The 23,313-nt window shown below is 39.4% G+C and overlaps 1 protein-coding gene across 3 annotated transcripts in view; it reads right to left on the bottom strand.

The window, feature by feature from the left end:
* GAS2L3 (growth arrest specific 2 like 3) overlaps positions 1-23,313 on the bottom strand; it is a 39,385-nt gene that overhangs the window by 14,853 nt on the left and 1,219 nt on the right. Inside the window, exons 2-4 of one of the 3 annotated variants that reach the window (XM_069095223.1) lie at positions 7,945-8,072; positions 6,838-6,885; positions 257-425 (exon numbers count right to left, since the gene is read on the bottom strand). In XM_069095223.1, the coding sequence (XP_068951324.1) occupies positions 257-425; positions 6,838-6,861 (193 nt within the window). In that variant the 5' untranslated portion in view covers positions 6,862-6,885; positions 7,945-8,072. Of the gene's footprint in view, positions 1-256; positions 426-6,837; positions 6,886-7,944; positions 8,595-23,313 lie in introns of those variants that run through there. The other 2 variants (XM_069095222.1, XM_069095224.1) reach the window with 2 other exon arrangements.

Raw genomic sequence — 23,313 nt, 5'->3', positions numbered from 1 at the left:
TTTAAACCATGTACCACTGTAAACAGCTATAATTTAACATTTTATGAGCTTGAGCATGCTGACCACAGCAGTTATAACATACCTAACACTTGTGTGTATGTGCCCAAGTACGAACACACACATGAGTAGGAGAATACACACATAGGGAGACAGACAGACAGACAGACAGACACACACACACACACACACACACACCACAGCAACCTGAATCATGTTTCTCTTAGAATTCCCTCAGCAGTGGGTCTCAAAGCCTTACCCAATAAGCCATTTAGCCAGATTGCCAAATCTTCCTGCATAGGTACTAAAGTAGCTTCATGGCGTACTGCTATCCATTCGTCATACTGGCAAACATCTGCCAGACCTGGCCCATGTCGGGGAGTGAGGGGACTTCGGGGGCTGAGAGGAAGATCATCTCCAAACCACACCTGAAAAAAAAATTAGTTATTTGAATGAATAAAATAGAAAAAGCAAAAACAAATACCAAAAGACCTTCCTACACTTTGCCTTATTAAAGTAATAGCTAACATTTATTTTGAGCTTTAAAGGTTTGCAAAGCACTTTTTTGATAAACACCCAGTGAGGTCCAATTAAATCAAAGAGCAATAAATTGGCAGAATATAAACACAGACTAAAACAAAAAACAAAGAACCAAAAACCTCTTAGGTAAGCAAAGAGGTTTTTGAAATGAAAACAAAGCAATCAATACCCTAGGGATTCATTTATAATGTCCAATTTAAGGATCAAACAGTCACTTAACAAGCATTTGTTTATTATGTACTTATTATACACCAAGGACTGTCCTAAATACTGAAGATACAAGGACAAAGAAACTGTCCCTTCCCTTAAGTCACTTACATTCTAACAGGACAACATAAGGGAAAACAGATTTGACCAGGCTATGTGACTCCAAGGCAGGCAGGGAAAGCCACAGATCCAAAGAATCTCCGAAAAGGATGAATCCTCAGACAGTGAACATCCAATTAGAACAAGAATCTTATTTATGATAACCTTACTAAGTGATCCTCCAGACTCTAAAAACATCACCAGGGAAGAATAAACCACAACCTATGGGTCAGCCCTTTTCCTTTTGGATAGCTCTAAGGGCTAGGTAATTATATTGTATTATATACTTTGAACTGTTCCACATAATCATATTCTGTGGCCACATTACCCCAGTGAAGTTGAAAGCTTGGCAGGTCATACCATGATAGAAAGTTTTCAAGTACGGCCTTGGCAATAGGTGGGGGCTGGTTTCCAAGGACCACTCAGGCTAAACACAGAGAGACAATGCCAGCAGATAGGCCACTAGGTGATGATATTTTGGACTATAGAAGTTCATAAAACAAAGGAAAAGTATTAAATGGCCCTCAGACTTTCATGGCAGCCTTCTGTTTTTCAGCTATAGCAGCAAAGTAGAAGAAAAGAAGGCAAAGGGTTTTAAGAATCACAAATATTAGATTAATTAAACTTTAATTTGACTTTTGATAACTCTAAATGGAAGACACTTGCACAGTGACTAAAAAGTGGACAAAATGCTGGAGGATCTGAATCATATCCATCTTGACATTCCTGCTGTAAATGAGAGCAGAAGAAAGAAGTTGTGGCTTAATGGAAGGATGGCTCACAGGTAATCCTTAGAGAGGCAAAGATAGGAGTTGGGGCAATGGGTTTTATCAAAAGTCCAAAGGCAATAAAAACCATTATTTAATGAGTTATTTGATCATCATGTATTGCAGTACTACTGATAAATACATTCAAAAAGAACACCATGAAAGTAATTGCAGTTTAGGCATCAATAATAATTGCTGTGGACAAAGGTATTATGAGATGAAATGCTCCAAATTTAACCAACATTCATTTGATACTTGATGATCTCAAAGAAAAGATGGGAAAAGATGAAGATGGTGAAAAATACATGAGAAATCACGGCTTAGGAAAAGGAATGGGAGAGGCTTAAAGACTTGTAGAGCACACAAGGATATCTTTATATCATAAATATTTCCATTGCAAGAAAGGAAAAAAAGAAAAAAATGTTTTTTGTTTGTTTTTTTTAACAGTAGAAATGATACTAGAAAAGAGGCCTTATTACCATCTGCTTTGCTGCTTCTCCCTAAGGACCATGGGACCTGTCCCTAGGATTGGCAGCTCTAAGCTTCCATAAGTCCCAACTCCCTCATTAGAGTATGAGTTCCTTGAGAGCAAGGACTGTCTTGCTTTTCTATTTGTACATAGTATTAAATAAAGGCTTCATTCATTCAGACAAGAAAATACTTGTTATTGATTTAGGAGTTATCCCTGAAACAGATGTCTGGGTACAGTCACCATTTTGTCAAGGCAAAGATCAGAATTCATAACAATCAAGAAAAAAAGGATAATAATAAGAAAAAGACAGGGGATATAATTGCAAAAACCTCTAGTCTAAACAATGTTCCAGATGATAAGTGGCTTTTCAAATAAGTGAAGAGAGCTATCGTGTCCCACAGTAAGTCTTTTTTATCCTCCAAGCTAAACACTCCCTGGTTCCTTGGAATGATCTTTCTAAGGCATAGTCTCCACTTCCACCACTCACCTAGCTGCCCTCCTCTGTCAGATTGTCAAAGTCTAGATTCTGCAGAGTATGGCAGAGCTATAACCTCACTCATCTGGATGCTAGGCCTTTCTTAATATAACCAAAGTTAACAACAACATTTTTGGCTGTCACATCAAATTACTGGCTCATTTTGAGCTTATTGCCTATTGTCTGAGCTCTACTGTCTAGCTCTATCTTTTGATTTTACTTGTGAAGTTGATTTTTTTAACCCAAACCTCTTAGTGGATATTTATGAGTAAAATATATGATCTTGTTCAATTCAGTCCATTAGTCTACCCTGCTGAGATATTTTGATCTTGACCCCATCATCTAGTATATCAGCAAGTCCTCCAAGCTTCACTTCATTGGTAAATCTGGTAAGTAGGCCATTTTTCCTTCCATCTAAGTCCATGATGAAGATGCTAACCATCACACAAGGGAACAACTCTCAAACACGTAACTCCTGATCTGCCTCCAAGCTGAAACTGACCTGTTAACAACCATTCTTTGTATCCAGTCATTCAACCAATACTAAATCTACCTAATACCAGTAGGGCTCAGCCCACACCTCTCCATGCTGTCCAAAAGGATGGCATAAGAGACTGTTTTAAAGGGTTTCTCAAAATATAATCATACTCTATGTATAACATTACCCTAATCTACTACAGTGACAATCATCCTGTCAACAAAAGGAAAAGACAGTCTGGTTTGACTTTTTGAAACATTTTCTTTTTTATTATGAATTCTAAAATCATCAATAACATAAATATTTCAACATTCATTCAATTCAAAGAGGATCATATATGTAATCTTATGCTCAGTTTCTCCCAGGTGTTACCATGGAAACTTGAAGATCTCTCTGTAGGCACACAAATCACCCCAAATTCCTTAGGGTCTTGCCTTCAACTTTGAATGGAATGGAATTTTGGGAAAAAACAATCCATCTTTCCCAAGGAAGAAGCAACAGCAAGCAATGGCAGAGAAGTTCAGAGTCTAGAGAGTACACCCTCTAGAAATACATGCTAAAGACCTGGAGATCTGGAGTAATGATTGCAAAGCAGGGGTTTGGGACAGCTGGTCAGTTTGAGGTAAGGGAAATGAGTCAATAGGCAGCCTCAATGTAATGTTAATGGGATTTAAGATCTTCCCTGTCCATGAATAGGACTCACTAAGGGAAACTTGCTTAGAGGAGGTTTGCTTATAGGAAGACTTTCATACCTTTTGCTAATTTCTAATTAGGCACTGAGTCAAAAGAGTTGTGAGTCAAAAGAGTTGTGATGCCTTCTGACTCACAGTGTATATATACTCTGATTTGGTATTTTGCTTTGGGAGCTCACTTAGGAGAAGGATCTTGTGATTCCCTAGTTGAGATTCTGGTAACCATATGTTTAGAGCTCCCCAACTGCTCAGATGTAAAGGCTCTCTCAATCCAGGGATGTATGTAAAATGTATAGTTGATTCAGGCAGTCAGAGCCCTGTCTGTTGGTCTTCATTGCTCTGTTTATATTTTCTCTGAAGTTCAGGATGCTGACTTTTCCCCTGAACTAGTCAATGTAATTGTTAAAAAAATTGCTGACCACTTGAACAGCTATCTTTCCCAGTAAAGCAGATCTAAGAACCTGTTCTAGCAGCCATCCTGGGTATGCCATTGTGGTTGCTGCTACACTTGGTCATCTCCACAACCTTTTCTCCATCCTTCCTCCATCCAAGAACAGAAGGTCACTTTCATCATCTGATCACTGCTCACTTCCTAGCTTTCCCTTCATCATTCCTTGACTGCCAGACAATGATTGGCATGGGCAACTTCTGGGTGTTTTTTTTTCTTCAGTATCTATGGTATTTAAACCTGTGATATAAAACTTCATGGCCATCAACCTGAACTATTTTCACTGGTTATTGAATGTGGAGATTGGGATTGAGATTCTATTCATTTTCCTCTGTGTTTAATGGAGGTGGAAACAGAGTCAATGACATTTGTTAAGATTAGTAATCTTTCAGAGCATATATGCCTAAATATATGCTTGTATCTGCATAACCCCGAACCTTTTCCCCTTTGAACAACGTATGAGAAGAGCTAGAAAAGAATGAGTAGAAAAATGACCCAAGAATGGATGGAGGATGGGGCAAGGATGAGCCCTGCATGCTGCTGTGGCTGCTACTAGCCTTGAGGGGCCCAGGCTTCCCTGCCACAATCACCCCACAAAATCCCTAGTCCAATGGATTCCACCACCATCCCTGGACTGCTGCATAAATGAAACCAGGAAATACTGCTATGTACAGCTAGTTATTAAAGCATATTTTAAATTGAACACTACCTCTTGGAGAAAGGCCCTCAGGATCAAATCCAGTCCATGTGAGAGCCCTGACACTGGGGATTCCTGGGCTATAGGTTACACATGTATAAAATTTTAAATGCTATTAGATATCTTTGAACAAAATGGTTTATAAAATGAAAGTACAAAACTGCTGAAATTTTAAAAGAGGCAGTTATGTTTATAATTGTTTAATAGCAATTAACATAATTTAACAATAATTAACATAAAAGTCATATACAGAGAGAAAATGTGTCCTGAGATACTTTTATGTCAAGGACTACCACACCAAATTGGCAGGTCCAGACCCATTATAGTTAATACAAACACAAACACAGAAGAAGATCAGCCTCTGGCATCCTGCGAGAAGAAACAGGAGAAATCTCAAGAGAAGAGACGGGGGAAACACACATGAAAAAAGGCAAGAAGAAAATGGGAAGACTAAAAAAAGAAAACCCAAAGAAAAGTGGACACATAATAAATTCTGTCATTCAAAAATGTGAATAAAGTCAATTGTTCACCGGGCATCTGAGCTTGATTCAGGTTGAAAACCAAAGCCTTGTCTTCTCCTGAATGTTGTATAATTATCTCACTCTGAATACAGCAAAGATATAGATCGGGCCAGTTACAAATTTGAGAATAAATAAGATCTAGAAAAGGTGAGCATGACAGTGAAAGGGGAATGGCAAAAGGGAGAACAAGACTAAGGACTCTGAAAGACTGTCATGAATTTCCAAGCACTGACTGGAAAACAGGACCGGGGGTCTTTTACCTATTATAGAAGTAGTAGCTCCACATCATAGGAGTAAAAAATCGGAGCAAAAGTCAGTTAACCAGCTGGTGCAGGGTTTGCGCTTGGGATCAAACAACTGTTTCAGATTTAAATTTTTCTGAAAAAAAAAAAACCTACCTTGTCTTTCTTGTTATGCCTGTCTTCTTAAAATAAAAGTTTTATTTATACAAGACAACTCTCTAATTTTTGATACTTTCAGGACAGCATAAAGTGTTCTGCAACCATTAAAATACTTAATAAATACTAGGAGTTATTGTTATTATGGCCATCAAAGAGGAAAGAAACTTAACTACATCTTGGGGATGGTGAAGCTTTAATAGCTGCTAAGATTTGTCCAATAGTTCCAAGAGGAGCTTTGAAGGGTTTTATCTAAGATCTAATATTTTTCTGTATTACTTACATGATGGGAAAGAATATGTCTTGTTTGGGTTTAAAAGTAACTATAGAAACCCCAACTCTAAATGGCAACCAAACTGGACTTTTTTCATCGTTCCCCATTCCACACACCCCACCCCCCGAAATCAAGTCTATCCATGTATGTATTTTTTTTTCATTCCTGATTTTTTTTTAAAGCATTTCTCTCCACTGTGATATGGATGAAAGAGTGCTGGCTCTCAAGGGCTTAGCTTCAAATGCTACTTGAGATGCCCACCATTCTAGTGATCCTGGACAAGTCACTTCCTCTCTGGCCTGAAGCTGCCCCCTCTGCAAAATGAGGGGCTGTACTAAGTGGCTTCTGGGGGCCCTTCCAGTTCTAGATCAATGGTCTTAATATTTGTTCCTACTTCTCACAGAACAAATTCAAAATTCTCAAAAAACAATTCAACTTTTATGTATAAAATGGTAGTGAAAAAAACTGAAGAAGACTATATCCATCTTTTGTTGGGGTGGTGTAAGTGAGCTATCTCTATTAACTTTGGACTTTTAAAAAAATGCGCAGAAACCATATCTGGCAAAATATAAAAACAAAAAATTTTAAATTACACCCAAGACAAACCCAGAAAACCAAAGAGTATCAACAGTATTAAAACACAACTTTAAAAACTAGTTACTAAAACTGAAGAATTTCAGAAATTATTTGAAAGAGATTTAGTCTTATTCAATTTGCATTATGCCCAGAATTTAACTGCAATTGCATCTTTGAGGAAACAGAGATTACTTACTTGAACTGCATGCTGCATGGTCATCTACATTGAAATTAAATTCTTTTCCTGAAAGAAGACAGAAGAAGTGAAATACAAAAAGGTGTTAGTTTTTCCCCCCATTTTACCCAAACAAAATTAATATGAGACTACAGCTTAGGAACCTGCTTCACTGAACTGATTGGCCAAATAAGGCTTTTCTTCCCCTTGGTGGAATTAGTTGGTCATAAAAGGAAACACAAAATCACAATATTAAGCCGTGAAATGGATATTAAAAGAGCACCTTCTCAAGGTCACACACTTTACAGATGAAGAAACTGTCAATTAACTAAAATGAGGTTAGGTGAGTTAGTAAAAATTCCCACTCAGGTCTTCTGCCTTCAAATAAAGAATGCCTTTTCCAAAGAGATACAATGCTAATCTAGTCTTCTCTGTTTATCTTTTCTGAAAGATGAAATATGGAAAAAGTGTTTGCATATTATGACTTTGCCATCAGGTTCAGAGAAGGTCTGGTAGCATTTGGTTAAAATGTAATAATGGTATTTTTTTTTTTCAAAGATTCCCTTACATTTTATATCTTTCTTTAAAGAAACTTTATTAGATTATAGTAATTAATTCTGAAATTCTGCTTTATCTGGTCCACATCTTATTTTAGAAGTTTACAAGTTGTATGCCATAGTATAAACAGACAATTTATCAGAATGCCAGCATTACAATCTTCAGCCAGAGAGCAGCAACATAGCAAAATGAAAAATTTTCGACATGTCATTAAACCAAAATTTTACTTATGTAAAATAGACTTTTATAATGGAACTAACTTCTCTGAGTATCTCAAGATTTAAATAAGTAAATATTGCAATAAATACACAACTCAACAAGCTTTTAGACAAGTATGTACTTAATTCAGCAATATAGGTACTTAACACCCATACACAAATAATCTAAATATATTTGTCTATTTCTTAGCCCCAAGACCCAACCAGAAATTCCAGCCACAATCATAGTTTCTTTAAAAATACCTTGGTGAAATTCTAAAGATGATTTCTCAACTTAACATTACAAAATTCCTAAGTGTGAGTTCAGGAAAAAGTCAATTTCTTCACATTCAGAGACACTTGGCATACTTACTTCTGTGTTGTTGATCCAGGAGGTAAGTAGGATCTGTTACTGATTCTAGGCAGTTTAATCGTCTGGTCCATATTCAGGATTCCATTATAAAAACTCTTTGTACCCCAACACCAACAAAACACTTCATACTGAGAAGTACAGAGTAATGATGATAAATCAGTTATAATGATGTCCCTTTCAAAAGTAAAGATGTATTTTCTTCTCTCACAGTTTTCAGGGACAAAAGATATACCTTATGTACCTTGCAATATTTTACTTTCAAGATAAATTACTTTCTTATGGTACCATGTGATTCATAAAAGTCACCTAAATTACTAAACCTAAGCTGAACCTAACTGAAGAGACCCAAGTTGCATGCCATTCTCCTTGCATGAAATGCCAACAACAGCAGAATGTCCCTTTTCCATGTCATCTTTGCTACTCTCTACTATAAGCAAAGGCCAGGGTACAAACTGAGCATAACTAATGAACTTGTTATGCTACCCACGAGCTCATTCAAAGGGGAATACATTTTTCTTTAGCATAAATAACACTTTGTCCCCAACAAAGATCCCCAGTAAGAGGCTTCCTTGCCTATAAAAAAAAAAAGGAGGCAGCAAAGAAGCTGCTCCCATTAAATGAAGGCGTCCCACATAATCAGACAAGGGCTGGAACAGTTGCTACTGTCAAGCAGAAACAAAAGAAGGCCTAAATGGCAAGGCAAGCGCAAATGGGAGACAGTAGTGCATTCACCAAGAAGCTATCACAAGAATGTTTACTGGTTGTACTTTATGGAAAATTCAACATAATTTGCTTTTATGAAAAAAAATTTCTTTATGAAATAAAGAATTGGTGAACAAGATGATGACACTTGAACTTTGCCTATTTTTACCAAAATTGCTTTATAACTATGCTTTTGGTAGCAAAGAATAAAGTGACACTGAGAAGGAACCAGCCAAATAAGTACCTGAATAGCTTTATGGAGAAAAAAAAATCTAAGGGAATGATAATGCAGTGGTGTGTCTGAAAATAGTGTTGCCTGTGAATATCATAGCTTTTATCTATGAAGGAAATGACTGAGATGGATAAATGAGAGCTGGTTATGGGCAACCTTGAGAGTATCCAGGTGATACTCCTGAAATAGTTGCTTCCTCCTAACATAAGCCCAAGCATGATGAGCCCTTTGCACCCTGGATTTCTCGTCTCCTCCCATCCCTAGTGCCCCTGTTCTTTCCCCATGCAACTTCAGTCATTTTGTTTCTATCTCTACCTTAATTTCTACTTCTCAGTCATTGCACATCTCTTGTTTTCTATCCTTTCCCTCCTCTAAAACTAAATCGCTATTTAACCTACTTAAACCATCCTTTTTAAATGAGGACAAGAAAACCGTTCAGTAGGCAAGAAGGCTTATCCAGGGCAAACAATGAGTTGCCACACTAGCTAAGTCCAATGTCTCTCTAAGCATAGCAAGCCAGCTGGTGTGCTGAACATTCTCAGACCACTAGATTCAGATCTTTGTGTTCTGGCCAGTGAATACCTAACTACCATGTGTTCCATTTCCTTTGGACCAGTCAATAGGATTTTATAAGCACTTAATTTTGGCCATGGCACTGTGCTACACAGTGAAAAGGAAAAATGAAAAAAGCCAAAAATGAAGTCCTTGACCTCCAGAAGCTGACATTCTATAGGAGGAGATGTGTACATATATAGCCTATATAACATAAGTATAAACAAAATAAATATACAGTAATGGGGGTGAGTTGAAGCAAAATGGTCTTGAGTGGGATCAGGAAAGACCTCATGGGAAGATGGTATCTAACCTAGGCTCTGAAGGAATTAAGATCTTCTAAAAGGCATCACCCACAAATCTACCACCTCCAAGGTCAAGAATTCTGAAATCCCCTTATCCAACCATAATCTATGGGCTCTCACCTCTCCCTCTGTTTTTCCTTACCTAACTCTCCTCTTTGTCCACACCCTGACCTCCAGTCCCTTGACCCCTCAGTTCTCTCCCAGGCCATCTCCCCCGCACTAGTCACTTTCTCTTTTTATTCAATTCTACAATGTCCTCTTCTCAAGTTGCTAGCCCCCTTTTCACTTCGCCAATTGTACCCTGCTAAGCCTTGATGTGGTTCATTCCCATCATCCTCAGCCTTCATTCCTACACAGGTGCTACTGAAAAAGGGAAGAAAAAAATCATGTAACTGTTCTGATTGGGTTCACCACAAATTTATGCTGGACTACCTGAAGTGAGCCCTCTCTGTTGCTAGGCAATCATGCTATACCACTCTTAGCAACTCACTGTCCCATTCTCCACAGCTGCCCTTCCAAATCTTTTCATCACTCCCTAAATCTCCCATGGCTTAACCTCCCCTCCCTTGCCCCCCAACCCCATCTGCTGAGAACCTTGCTTTATATTTTAATAAAAAAATGAAGCCATTTGCCATGAGCTCCCTCTTTTTCCCTCTGGTCTCATACCACTCATATGCTCTCTGCCACTATTTTCTCTTTTATCACTGTCTCACATGATGAGGTGGCCTTACACCTTACTCTCTACCTGCTCAAGTGATCCCATTCCATTCCATCCCCTCCAACAGACTTTCCTTCTGTCATTCCCAATCTTATTTTCAATCTCTCCCTGTCTATTGGCTCCTTTCCTTATTGCCTATAAACATGAACATATCTCACTCATCCTCAGAAACTCCTCACTTAATCCTTCCATTCCTGATAACTATTGCCATATATTTCTTCTGATCTTTGTGGCTAAACTCCCCCCAAAAGCTGTCTACAATAGGTGTGTTTGCTTTCCATCCTCTCACTTTCTTCTTAACTCCTTACAGTCCAGCTTCTGACCTTATCATTCCATCAAAACTGTTCTCTCCAAAGTTACCAGTGGTCTTTAATCACCAGATCCAATGGCCTTTTCTCAATCCTTATTCTCCTCAACCTTTCTGTACCTTTGACACTGCTGATCACCCTCTCCTCCTTGATAATCTCTTCTCTCTAATCTTCTTCTCCTGCCTACTGCCCCTTCTCAGTACTCAGTATCCTTTGCTGAATCTCCTTCCAGATTATACCTTCTAACTGTAGGGGTTCAACAGGGCTCTGTACTAAGCTTTATCCTCTTCTTCCTCTATACAACTTCACTTGGTTATCTCATCAGCTCCCATGGATTTAATTATCTATAAAGAAGATTTTCAAATCCACATATCCTGCCCCAAACTCTCTGCTGACCTCCACATTCACTGCCATTTAGAGATCTTGAATTGGGTGTCCAGTAGACATATTAAATCCAGCATGTCCAAAATGGAACTCATTATCTTTCTCCCTAAACCCTACCCTTCTCCTGCCTTAAAGGATAATGCTATCTGCACAAAATCCTTTGCAACCTGTGTCATCCTACACTCCTTGCTACCTCTCACCCCCCATTTTCAATCTGTTGCCAAGACCTGTCAATTTCATTTTTGCAGCATATCCAGAACATGGCCCCTGTTTTCCTTTGACACCGGCACCACTCTGGTGCAGGCCCTTATCATACCAGGTCAGCAACAACCTGCTGGTGGGTCTTCCAGCCTCGTCTCTCTTCACTTCAATCAATACTCCATTCAGCCACCAAGTGATTTTCCTAAAGTAGAGGTCAAACCATGTCACCCCTCTAGGTGATAAATTCTACTAGCTCCCTACCGCCTCCAGAATCAAATACAAAAAAAAAATTCTGTTTGGTATTCAAAGCCCCTTCATGGCAACCTAGCCCCTTGTATCTTTCTAGTCTTCTTATATCTTACTCCCCACACCATATACCTTTTAATCCAGGGATATTGGCCTCATTGCTCTTACATGAACAAGGCATTCCTTCTCTCAGCTCTGGGCATTGTCTTCAGCCATCTCCCAGACCTTGAAAGTTCCTCCTTCCTCATCTGTTTCCCTTAAGTCCAAACTAAAACCTCATCTACCTTAAGCTTTTCCCAATGCTTCTTAACTCGAGCACCTTCTCTCTCTTACTTATTTCCTACTTATCCTCTATATTGCTCTTTGGTATATATTTATGTGCTTGTTTCCTCCATTAGATTGAGAGTTTTTTGAGGAGAGAGACTGTCTTTTGCCCCTTTGTATTTCCAGTGCTTGCTTGGTTCAGTGCCTGGCTCATAGTAGACTCACTTTCCTATAACACCTATGTGTTATAGAGGCCCTTTCTTGTACCATCACTGGTCAGTAATGTCAGTTGTATCCGGGGCTTATACAGACACCCTTCCTGACCAATCTCCCTTATAACCCAGTCCCTATGTTGTACATGCACACACACAGTGACTGAAGGAATAACTATGTTTTCTCCCCCTTGGAAATACCAACATATGTGGGATAAAGAGGGCATCTTACAACATCTAAAATAGTTTATATCTTAGAAAACTAGAAGCAAGCACCAAGCTCCCCTGATGATACCACAATGTCTCTGGTGCAGGGTCCAGGCTGAACTTGGTTTTTGTTCTTAAGTATCTTGATAACTGTACATCAATGTAATGGGGTTCATTGGTAATCCTATGAGTTTTTTTAAAAGCAATTGGGGTTAAGTAACTTGCTCAAGGTTACACGACCAGTTATTTCTGGGTGTGGTGCTAAGTATCTGAGCCTGGATTCGATCCCCCAGGTCATCCTGACACTGGGGCCGGTGCTCTTACTCGCTGAGCCACCTGGCTGCCCCTTAATCCTATGAGTTTCATTTTATGTACTTAAAAACATGATTCTGAAAACGGTCTGCCCAAGGAGCTCAGGATATAAAGAGGGTTAAGAACCCCTGCTCTGGTACAGTCCTCCCTATTTCTAATCATAAAATTCCTCTCAGTGGGAACTGACTGGAACATATTGTAGGCAACAGGTTAAGTCTTCCTCCCATTCTATAACTTCTCAATGCATCCATCTTCACACACAAACACACACAAATGCACTTAAGCTTAGGATGCTACTATGGTAACTTTTATGAAAAGTTCTTACAATGTCTGTATGCACAATATTTTTGCTTCTCTTTCATAAAAGTAACATAAAGTGCCCCATCAATTGTAAAAACCCTAGTGTAAAATCGATTTATTAAAAATAGGCAGTTCCTAATAACATTGCAAGGAGTGTCCTTTCTAGGATGCCTGGTTCCATACTACCTGAATAGACTCAGGATTCATCTTCAATACATCTGACCCAAAAACAAACGTCTCAAGTCTTATCTGGGACTAATTTAAAGTACATTTTTTAACCTTGTGGGATAAGCTCTTGTCCCACAACTAAGTTCATACCTTCCTTATATAAGAGACATGTCCCTAATTATGATGTGAAGACATTAAGATGTCATCCCAGTAAGCTACAACAAATCCATTCATCAAAGTCTACAGGGTCATCAGTTATGAAGCTACAAAATGTTGCTGAGGCCCAAGGGGCATCAGCTGGCATCTGTTATGACCAAGCTGCACCTGGAAGGCTTTCTTCTATTCATCACTAGATCAAACTGTAACAAGATTCTAAGGGTCCTTTAAACCTACTTTACTATAAATGTGGGGCCTTTGTACTCTCCCTAGGGCAGAAGAGCAGCAGAAAACAAGTTACAGATAATTATTTTATTGAGCAGCTGGCAACCCCACCAAAGAAATGAAGCACTTCTGCTCATGATCAAAATAGTCAAATAAGTGTGCTCTCTCTCTCTCTCACACTCTCTCTCATGAGCGCTCTCTCTCTCTCTCTCTTTCACTCACACTCACACACACACACACACACACACACACACACACACACACACACACGTCTCTCTTTCAAATAGGTCCATAGTGCTCATAACTTTTGTCTATTCTGGCCAGAAATCCACCTATGTTCTGGAGAAAAAAAAAATCTATTAGCCAAATAAAGTCCTATTGAAGTAGCAAATGACACTCTCCACCTTTTTTAAATACATCTAGTAAGTCTAGATATTCTGAAAATACCTAGATCCTGGCCCTTAATTGTAGCAAGTGCCTACAAGAGTTATTCCTATCAAGTTCCCCAATGGACATGTAGGGGGACACGGCTTCCTATTTGGGACATATTTCCCAATTTCATCGTGTAGATTGTGCTCTTGCAATGATGATAAACTGAACTGTGCCTTCTCCAGCTAATTCCTATCAATGACTTCCAAAACTATTTCTCCCTGGCTGCCCTATGCTCATCAAGAAAGGGAAATGGTTCTATGACCCTACTCCCCCAAAGGCCTGTCACCTTCCACAGTTACCACCCAATCAGTGACAGTAGAATGCCTCTTTTGGATGTCAACTTGTGAACACTTGTGAAGTATCTGTAAATTAGAATTAGATTTAAGTGAATCAAATTTAAATTTAATTATACTCTATTGTTTTTCAGCAGGGAAGCACTTGCCATCTTTTCACCAAGCTCAAGGCAACATTATATCAAATCATATCATGTCATGTCATATCATATCATACGATGCTGGAGTTTACTCAGAACCTCCCCACTTTTACTCTCTCTGGCCCAAAACATTTCCACTGTGGGGATAAGCTGAGCAAGGAATTTCCTTGGTTCCAGAGTTCCCCTTTTTTTCTTGAATATGCTCTACCCCATCTGAAAAGGATCCCTGCCTCATTTTTTCCTGGAGTTATTCTTTCTTTCTGTCCCCATACTAGTTCTCTGAATGTATATAGGCCCTACCTACAAGACTGAGTCAAGAGATCTGGCTGTCCACATGTAAAACAAAGGTAGTAGTACTTGGCTTATTGTTCCTGTTACCCAGATCCCTAGGATCTCCTACTGGCAATGGGCTGCAGCAGCTTTGGACTTTCCCCACTGTCATCTTGCCTTGAACTGTCATTCAAGAACACTGCAAGGCTGCTTAACCCTGCTAAATCTTATGGTCTCATGTCCCCTATATTTTATCTTCGAACTCCTTGTCTAGTTCCTTCTTGTTTGTCATGATGATAAACATCAACTTTTCTCAGTTCAGTCTTACTGGAAGCTTCCAAAATTCACTTAGATACATTCACTGAAAGATTCTCTGCCTTAAGTCCAACATTATAATTACATCACTTTTCCTACCAAAGATTATGAATAATTCAGTCTTGAACTTAAGAAGGAAAAACAATTTTCCTTCCTCCATTTGCAGCACTATCCAATCTAGTTCACTTCCTATTAATAACTATCATAAAAGTCAGCATGCATTGGTCAAAGACTGTTCCTCTTTGAAATTGAAAAGACATTTGAAAAAATGTCTTTTTCCACCACCCCAGAAAATAGATGGGGACACCAGTGTGGTCTCTGGCAGAAGAGGAATCCCTAGTAAGATGAAGGGAAATCACTATTACCATTTGAAGTATCATTTTGTTGGGCTAGGAAGATGTTTCCCCTACCCCCTATCAACAACTGCAAGGTGAGGTCATCTGTTGAAAGCATAGAAAGGAGGAAACAAAGAGGATTCAGGGTTTTAGGAAAATTAGAATGACTCGAACAATTAGATGCTCAGAGGAATGAAAGGGAGAAGTGAAGCAACTTCAGAGAATTCAATAGAGCAAGTAAGAAGATTGGTTGAGGTAGCCAGGGTCACATGAGATTTCTGTTAGAGCTACCATTTCAATCACAGACACAGTAAATGTTGATTCGTGTAAAATTTTATTAATACTATCAGCATACACTTCAACATATACTCAATACACAACTGGTTTTCAAAGTAATAAGCCCAAGACAATGCAAAATCCTAAAGGTTAAAATACTGTTTCTATCATTTTAATGGTAAAGGCATTTTTCTACATTCCAGGTCTTTAAAAATTAATAATCCATATATTAGTTAAAAATTAGATAAACAAAGACCATCCTCTACTCTAGCCATCATACTATTTACTATGATATGATATATGAGTTGTTGTTCAGTCTTGTCTAATTCTTTGTGACCCCATGGACCATATTCTCCATGGGGTTCCCTTGGCAAAGATCCTGGAGTGATCTGCCATTTTCTTCTCCAGGGAATTAAGACAGACAGGTTAAGTGACTTGCCCAGGGTCACACAGCTAGTAGGTGTCTGAGGTTGGATTTGAACTCAGGTCTTCCTGACTCCAGGCCCAGCGCTCTATCCACTGAGCCATCTAGCTCCTTCTCCTCTATAAGTACAAGATACTATATAATGAGAATATATTGCAAACATACATTATTCATAAGGTATTTCAATATGCCTTGTTATAAACAGAACAGAGGCTCTACAAAGCCAAGTGAAAATGACAGAGAGAAGACTAGAATTTGTGTTTCCCAAACCTAATCTTGTTACTGTTGTGCTAAATCACATAGCTCAGGGACAGCTAGGTGGCTCAGTGAATAGAGCACAGGCCCAGGAGTCAGAAGGACCTGAGTTCAAATCCGGCCTCAGACACTTAATACTTACTAGCCATGTGACCTTGGGCAAGCCCTCCAAAAAGTAATCAATCAATCACATAGCTCAACATGAAACAAATAATCCCATCTACTCTCCAATGTCACCAGAGAAACAAATAATCTTTGTAGCTACTTAGGTAAGTAAGCTGCCCTAAGGTTACAGTTAACTTTCCTAGTCAGCAGCAGGCTACAAGACTTTTTGCTGCATCTCTGTTTGCTCTCAAATTTACACAGATTACACTAGCTGTCCATAAGATGATGCCTGAAACAAGCATTCCACTGCCATTCACTTTTACAAAAAATGTGATATAATAAAACTATCTGTGATTAGATCCAATTAAGGTTTAACAATTTAAATGAATTATATGAGCAAATTCTGTAGTGAAACAGCTCAACTCTGTGATACAAAGAGCAGAAAACAATTAAATGAATAAATAAAAATTAAGAATGATTGCTCTTGGATTCAGCATTAAAAAACAGAAATAACCCCATCACATCCAGTTTATTTTTAATATGCAGCATTTGTTTATTACTAGACATCATTCTTTTATGAGAAACTTTAACCACCAAAGAGTATTTCCTAGTATCTTGTCCTTGCCTTGTAATTAATGGAACATTCATAAAAAAAACCTATACCCCAAGAGTGCGCGCACGCGCGCACACACACACACACACACCTATTTAGTCAATAACTTTACATTAAGTGATTGTGGAAAACAAAACATTAGGGGCTGAGGCTGATACAAAAATAACTGAGATATACACAGTTGCTATACTCAAAGAGTTTACAATCTAGCAAAGACAATGACAGATCCATAAATGAATAGTAACTACATAATAACTATGATGCGAAATGGAATAAGTATCTAAGAAAGATGCAAACTGTTATTCAAGGCCTGGGGAAAGATGTGTTCCCCCTGACCATAGGAAGACTTCATGGAGAGAGTATCCTTTGAGCTGGGCCTGAAGAAACAAGATTGGGGGGGGTGGGGGGAAGTAGAGGAAGCGATATAAAGAAAGCCATGAGGGAGGCAGAAATGTATGAAGGGCTACAGAGTTGTAACCCAGTTTGCCTGGGACACCATGCCCAGGAGCACTACTCACTGACATGCCCTTGAAGTTGAAAGTATTTGCTGCAAGTCAAAAACATTGCCCAAATCTTATCTGTCAGCACACATTTGACAAACATTAGTGCAAGAACAGCTTTTTACTATACAAAGTTATATAATAACTGGAAATATCTGCCTACTGAAATAGTGCCTTTCTATTCTCAGTGGATAGAGCACTGGGCCTAGAGTCAGAAAAAATGTGAATTCAAATCCAGCCTCTGACACTTATTAGCTGTGTGACCCTGGGTAAGTCACTTAACCTCTATTTGCCTTAATCTACTGGAGAAGGAAATGACAAACCACTCCAGTGTCTATGCCAAGAAAACCACAGGGACAGTATTGGCATGCTACAGTTCACAGGATCACGAAGAGTCGGACACAACTAAACAATAACAATTCATTCATTTATTTTAGTTCTGTCCCATGAGGATACTCTGGGATGTTCACACAAGCAAACTCCCAAGGAGAATACTAGTGAAGTTGTCCAGCTCCTACACAATGACTGTTTAAGGGCCTCAATCATTAAGTAAGTTCCAGGTGGAAGAAGTTAAAGAAAGTTTCTCATTACAGTGAGCTCTGCCATAGGGGCAGAGCACATGTCTCAAAGTCTCCCTCTCCATACCAATCTCTGTCTGACTTTAAGCTTGGGGACTAAAACACAGATACTGATATCCCATTGAACACTCTGGCCTCAGTCCTCAAACCTGAATTCCCAGCACCACCCCTCAGCTACCAGCAGTGCTACTCCGATGTCAGATCTCACCATCACCTGTAACTGGTCCATCTCTATAATTTGAAACTTGGAGATCCCCCTCTTTAATTATAAACTCCTGTAGTTCCATCTTTCCCTTGACTTCATGGCTCATAAAGCCTCTTCTTCAGCATCACTGTCTCCTCCAGACTCCCAGGGCATCAGCCCTACTCTGTCATCACTGTGCGCTTTCAGTCTTGACCCTGTAATTAACCAGCTCCACTGTATACAGTCTTCCACCCTTGACTCTCACCTCATGAACCTATTGCCAGTTCTCCACCCTGAGGCATCCTCACCATCCACCTTTTCAGATGCCACTCCAGGGCGGTCAGTCACTGTGGGGGAGAAATCATACAACTGTGCCAACCAGGTCTCTTACAGATCTGTGTTCATTTCACCAGACCCCTCCCTGCAGCACAGTAACCCCCTTCTCATGACCTGATTCATTCTATTACTTTCTGTGCAGTGGTTCTTCCAAAGCTTCTCCTCTATCTTCACACATTTCTATATATACTTGTCTCTTCCATCAGAATGGAAAAACACAGAGAGGCAGATAATCTGTTAAATCCTTAGTGTGTGCCAGATATTATGCTAAATACTGGGGATCACAGAGCCTTTGTTCTAAAGGGGAAAACAACACATAAAAGGCAAGGGGAATGTGGGTGAATGGAGATGGCAGAGAAGTGTTTCAGGGGCCTGGAACCAAGCAGAATAAGGCCAAAGCTTGCCTTTAAAAGCCATGGGTTGTTCTAGCCATGGAGTCCAATTTTTCTGGTAAGGAAGAAGCTGAGATGATGGACCAATAAAGTCAAAAAGGGCAACATGGCTAGAGATGTCAAGGAAATGAATGGAAGAATGGAACCTCCTTAAGGGTAGGGATTGTTTCCTTCTTTGTACTTGTATTCCCCACACTTGGAACAGCACTTGGCATTTAGTAGGCATTTAAAAAAATCTTTGATTGGTGAGTGCCCATAGATTTAAATATCATCTCTACACAGATGGCACTGAAACTTCTATGTCCAGCCCTAATCTCCTTCCTTTCCTCCAATCCTGTGAAATTGCCTGCCAGGTAATGCCCCTAGATGTACCATTGGCATCTCAAAATCAACAGGTGCAAAATAGAACTTAGCTTCTCTCCTCAAACCTCATTTCTGTGGAGGGACACACCATCCTTTTACTCAATATTCTTGGAGTCAACTTTGATTCTCCCTTCATATCAGAGTCTAAGTCTTGTGGATTCTACCTTCACAATATATTGTCTCTATCACCTTCTCTCCACTTACACAACTGCCACTTTGGTGCAGGCCCCACAATGCTCCTCCACTGAATCCTAAGTCTAAAGGTGGAAGGGACCTTGAAGCGTCTAGTCTGACCACCTCATTCTACAGACAGGAAACTGAGACTTGGAGAGTCAAACAGGTATAAAATGCAAGAGCCAAGATGATTGGCTATTAAGAGAGCCAGCTGTCTTTCAAACTGTGCATTCTGATGCTATAAACCCAACTGGCTTCCCTACTTCCAGGTTCTCATTCACCTTCAAAAGAGCTTCGAAAATAATCTTCCTAAGGCATAGGTATGAGTCAGTTACTGTCATGCTTAATCCTCTATTACCTCTAGGATAATATACACAAACTCCTCAGCTTGGCACTGAAGGCCCATCATATTCTGACTCTAAACTTATCTCCCACCGTTATCTTACATGAATCCTCTCCAAGAACCATCTTCCAACCAAACAGCACAACTGGCTAACTGCTTCCTCCTCCCTCCTCACAAGTGCACAGATTACTTCCCATGCCTGGAATCCCCACCCCCATCTTCACCTCTCCTAATCCTCCTCTTTATCCAAAGCTCAGCTCAGGTGCCACTTCTTCTGCAAAGTCTTCCCTAGTCCTTCAATGCTTACTGCCCCCTCCTTCCTCAAGTCATCTTCTAATTCCAAATCTGTGTGAGATCCCATCTGGCTGCCCCTCATCCTCAACCCAAAGAGACTGTAAGCTTCACAAGGGCTCTTTTCTTGCTTTCGTCTCTGTATTCCCAAGGCTGCTGCCTTAGAGATGATGTACACTTGACAAGTTTTGTTGGACTGTTTGCAGCCCCACAATTCTTGGATTTTTGTACCTGTAATCATCATTGATACTGAGTACTCATATTCATGTGTTGCTGGACCCTTCGTTCCAAATGCAAAATGAACCAGACAATTCCAGATCTTCAAGAACTTTGTATCTTAAAATGGGGAAGAGGGCAAGACAAAGCTTTACAGTAAGCAGATTTAAGCCACTAAATAATGAGTAAGGGAATGAGTGCAGATGATCCAGGTAAGTTAATAAGCCCCTGCTGACTTTGGGACATAATATCATTACCAGGATGCATTACTGTGTCCAAGGATGCCGTATTTTATTTACCTCCTCAAAGGTCAACATTAGATAGATAGCATCAATAAATGACTACTCCTGCTTTGCTGAGTTCACAGTTTAACTCTAAGTTCAAATATAATTAATATGCAGCTCTGTGGAGAAATGTAAATAGATGCACAAGTTTCCTCACAACTTCCAAACTGATTTCTTTTTAAAAATTACTAATTTCAAACATAGGTGTGACTCAGTCTCAGTCCTCCTGGAATGACAGGGAGACACATTTGTTTAGGGCTTTGAATTTTACCATTTGCTTCCTTTACTATACTGGGAGGTAGGCACTACAATTAAAGGCTACTCCCACACATCTGTTTCTGTTTTGGCGAAAAACCCTGAGGGTCTTCCCCTCCCAGACTGATTTCAATTTTTTTTTTTATAATAGGTAATAGAGGCCACATTTCTTACCTAGCCTTAATTACTGAATGGGTGTTGCCTCAATCAAACTGAGACCTGGGAAAGACTTTAGCATAAAAAGGTCAAAATCTCCCAGAGTATTCAGGGCCACCTCCAGTTATCCTGATCTATACCTCAACACTGGACTCAGAGGACTCCAGAGGAGAAACTGAGGCTGGTGACTTTACCCAGCCCTCCCTCATTTGTGGATTCACCTTCCTGATGTCATGGTCAGAGAACACAGGACAAACAACCCCCACCCACTCCTTGAAGATGGGGGAAGGGAAAACTCCTATCATAATGGAAATTTGAAGTGAAAACTCTGAGGAGTTTGGAGCCATCCAGACTTATTTCATGATTTTGTGATTGCTTCCCTATGTCAAGTCCTAATTTGGGTGACTAGGTTTGCTTTTTTTTTTACATTCAGTAGATATTAAATCATAATTCAAGCAAGAGATATAGCTGTTTTATATGAAACAGGAACAGAATGGACTTCCTAATTTTGATTATGAAATAACAGAAGCTTTTTATGTATGAACATATACATGTATCTTAGTTGTCATCAAAAAGTATTCAGAGTTTTTATGTATGCTATATCTTGTGTGGGTCAGATGAATTTCTCCCTCCACTGTCTGTGTTGCTGAAAGACTTCAAAACTGGGAAGATAAAGAGAACATGAGAGGAGCAGATTAGAGGAGCCACATTCCTCGCTATGGAATGCTCTCCTTCTAACTTGGAGCCTCCAGCTCTCCTGCCCCCTTTGCTTTTCAATAAATAGACATTACCACTGGAAGAGCTTTCTTCTTAGAAGCGTGGTTGCAGCAGAATAACAATTTACAGCTTTGCAGCTGAGAAAAAGAAAATTGATTCTAACTCAACAGGCTCAATAATGAGAAGAGAAACAATGACTACTGCTCAATTTCAGCTGGCTTGTGAATGGGGTGTATTAAATACATGACTCAACCAACTGTCGTGCCTCAGGAAGTTCGGCAGTTGATTTTCCACTAGGATTTCTATTTCAGTTCATTTAAGTCCCAAAAGAGGTGTGGCCAAAGAGTAATGTTCAGAATCATGTGTCATGTCTTCAAGAATTTTGTTTTAGAACAGTCCACACCCATGAGTGAAGTAATACCTGAACTAAAGCTAGAAATGGCCTATTCCCATAATGAAGGCAGGGGCCAGTTAGACATAGTTTAGATTGCTCCGATTTCAGACTTTTCCATTTGAAGAGGATGACAAGGAACCAATGTGGAGAAGGAAGGAGTAGTCCTTATCTATAAAATTATTCCAAAAATGTACAGCACTGAATCTAGGCAGCATGGCACAGAGAACAGAGTGAGGGATTTGGCAAGTCAAGAAGACTTGAATTTTAATCTTGTCTCAGAAACTTGGGATAGTTGGATGGCACAGTTGATAGGGCACGGGGCTTGGAGTCAGGAAGACTCCTTTTCATGAGTTCAAATCCAGCCTCAGACACTTACTAGCTGTGTGACCATGGTTAAGTCATTTAGTTCTGTTTGCCTCAGTTCCTCATCTGTAAAATGAACTGGAGAAGGAAATGGCAAACCTCTCCTGTACCTTTAACAAGAAAACCCCAAATGAAATCACTAAGTTAGACACAACTAAAATGAACAACTTAGACACCTACTGGTTGTATAATCCTAGGCAAGTCTCAACCTGAGAATGTTCCCTTATTTGTTAAAATTACATACACAAAGCAATTGGCAAACCCTAAAATGATATATAAATGTTAAATAATATTATCTACTTTTGTCTAAAAAAAAAAAAGCAGCCTGAAACCAAGCAAGGAAATGTTTGAAGAAAGGCAAGTATTCTACAAGTCATGGCCTCACTTAGACCTTCAAGCCTATGATCCGTAGTCTCTTCTAGAAGAATGTAAGCACCTTGAGGGCAGGGACTGTTTTAGTTTTGTACTTGTTATCTTTAAGGCCTACAAAGTGCCCAGCACTCAACAGGAACTTAAAATGCTTGTTAATTCCATGATTCCTCTAAAGTTGCCTAAAAGTAAGATTTCTGGCTTAAACTAGATCTAATTTAATTAGATTTAATTAGATCTCAGTCAGTACTTACTGAGTCAATAAGATAGTCAAAAAGATAAAGAAGAGTAAATCCTGCCTTAGTTTGTGCAATTCTTCTAGCACAAATATTGGGTGGAGGGAATTTTCTTGGTACAGTATGATTTTCAATTCCATAATAAATATGGAAAATACAAAGGCAAAGAACACTGGCCTTGGAGTCCAAATGACAGGATTCAAGTTGCATTTCCAACATTTCCTAGCTTAGATAAACCTGGGCAAGCAATTTAGCCTTTCTGGGCCTC

Source organism: Petaurus breviceps, unplaced genomic scaffold (genome assembly GCF_028583685.1).
Source record: "Petaurus breviceps papuanus isolate PSGF00001 unplaced genomic scaffold, PetGlider_PUasm1.0 225, whole genome shotgun sequence".
NCBI lineage: Eukaryota > Metazoa > Chordata > Mammalia > Diprotodontia > Petauridae > Petaurus > Petaurus breviceps.
The sequence above is the reverse complement of the archived record's forward strand: the minus strand, read 5'-3'. Positions and strand labels throughout refer to the sequence as shown.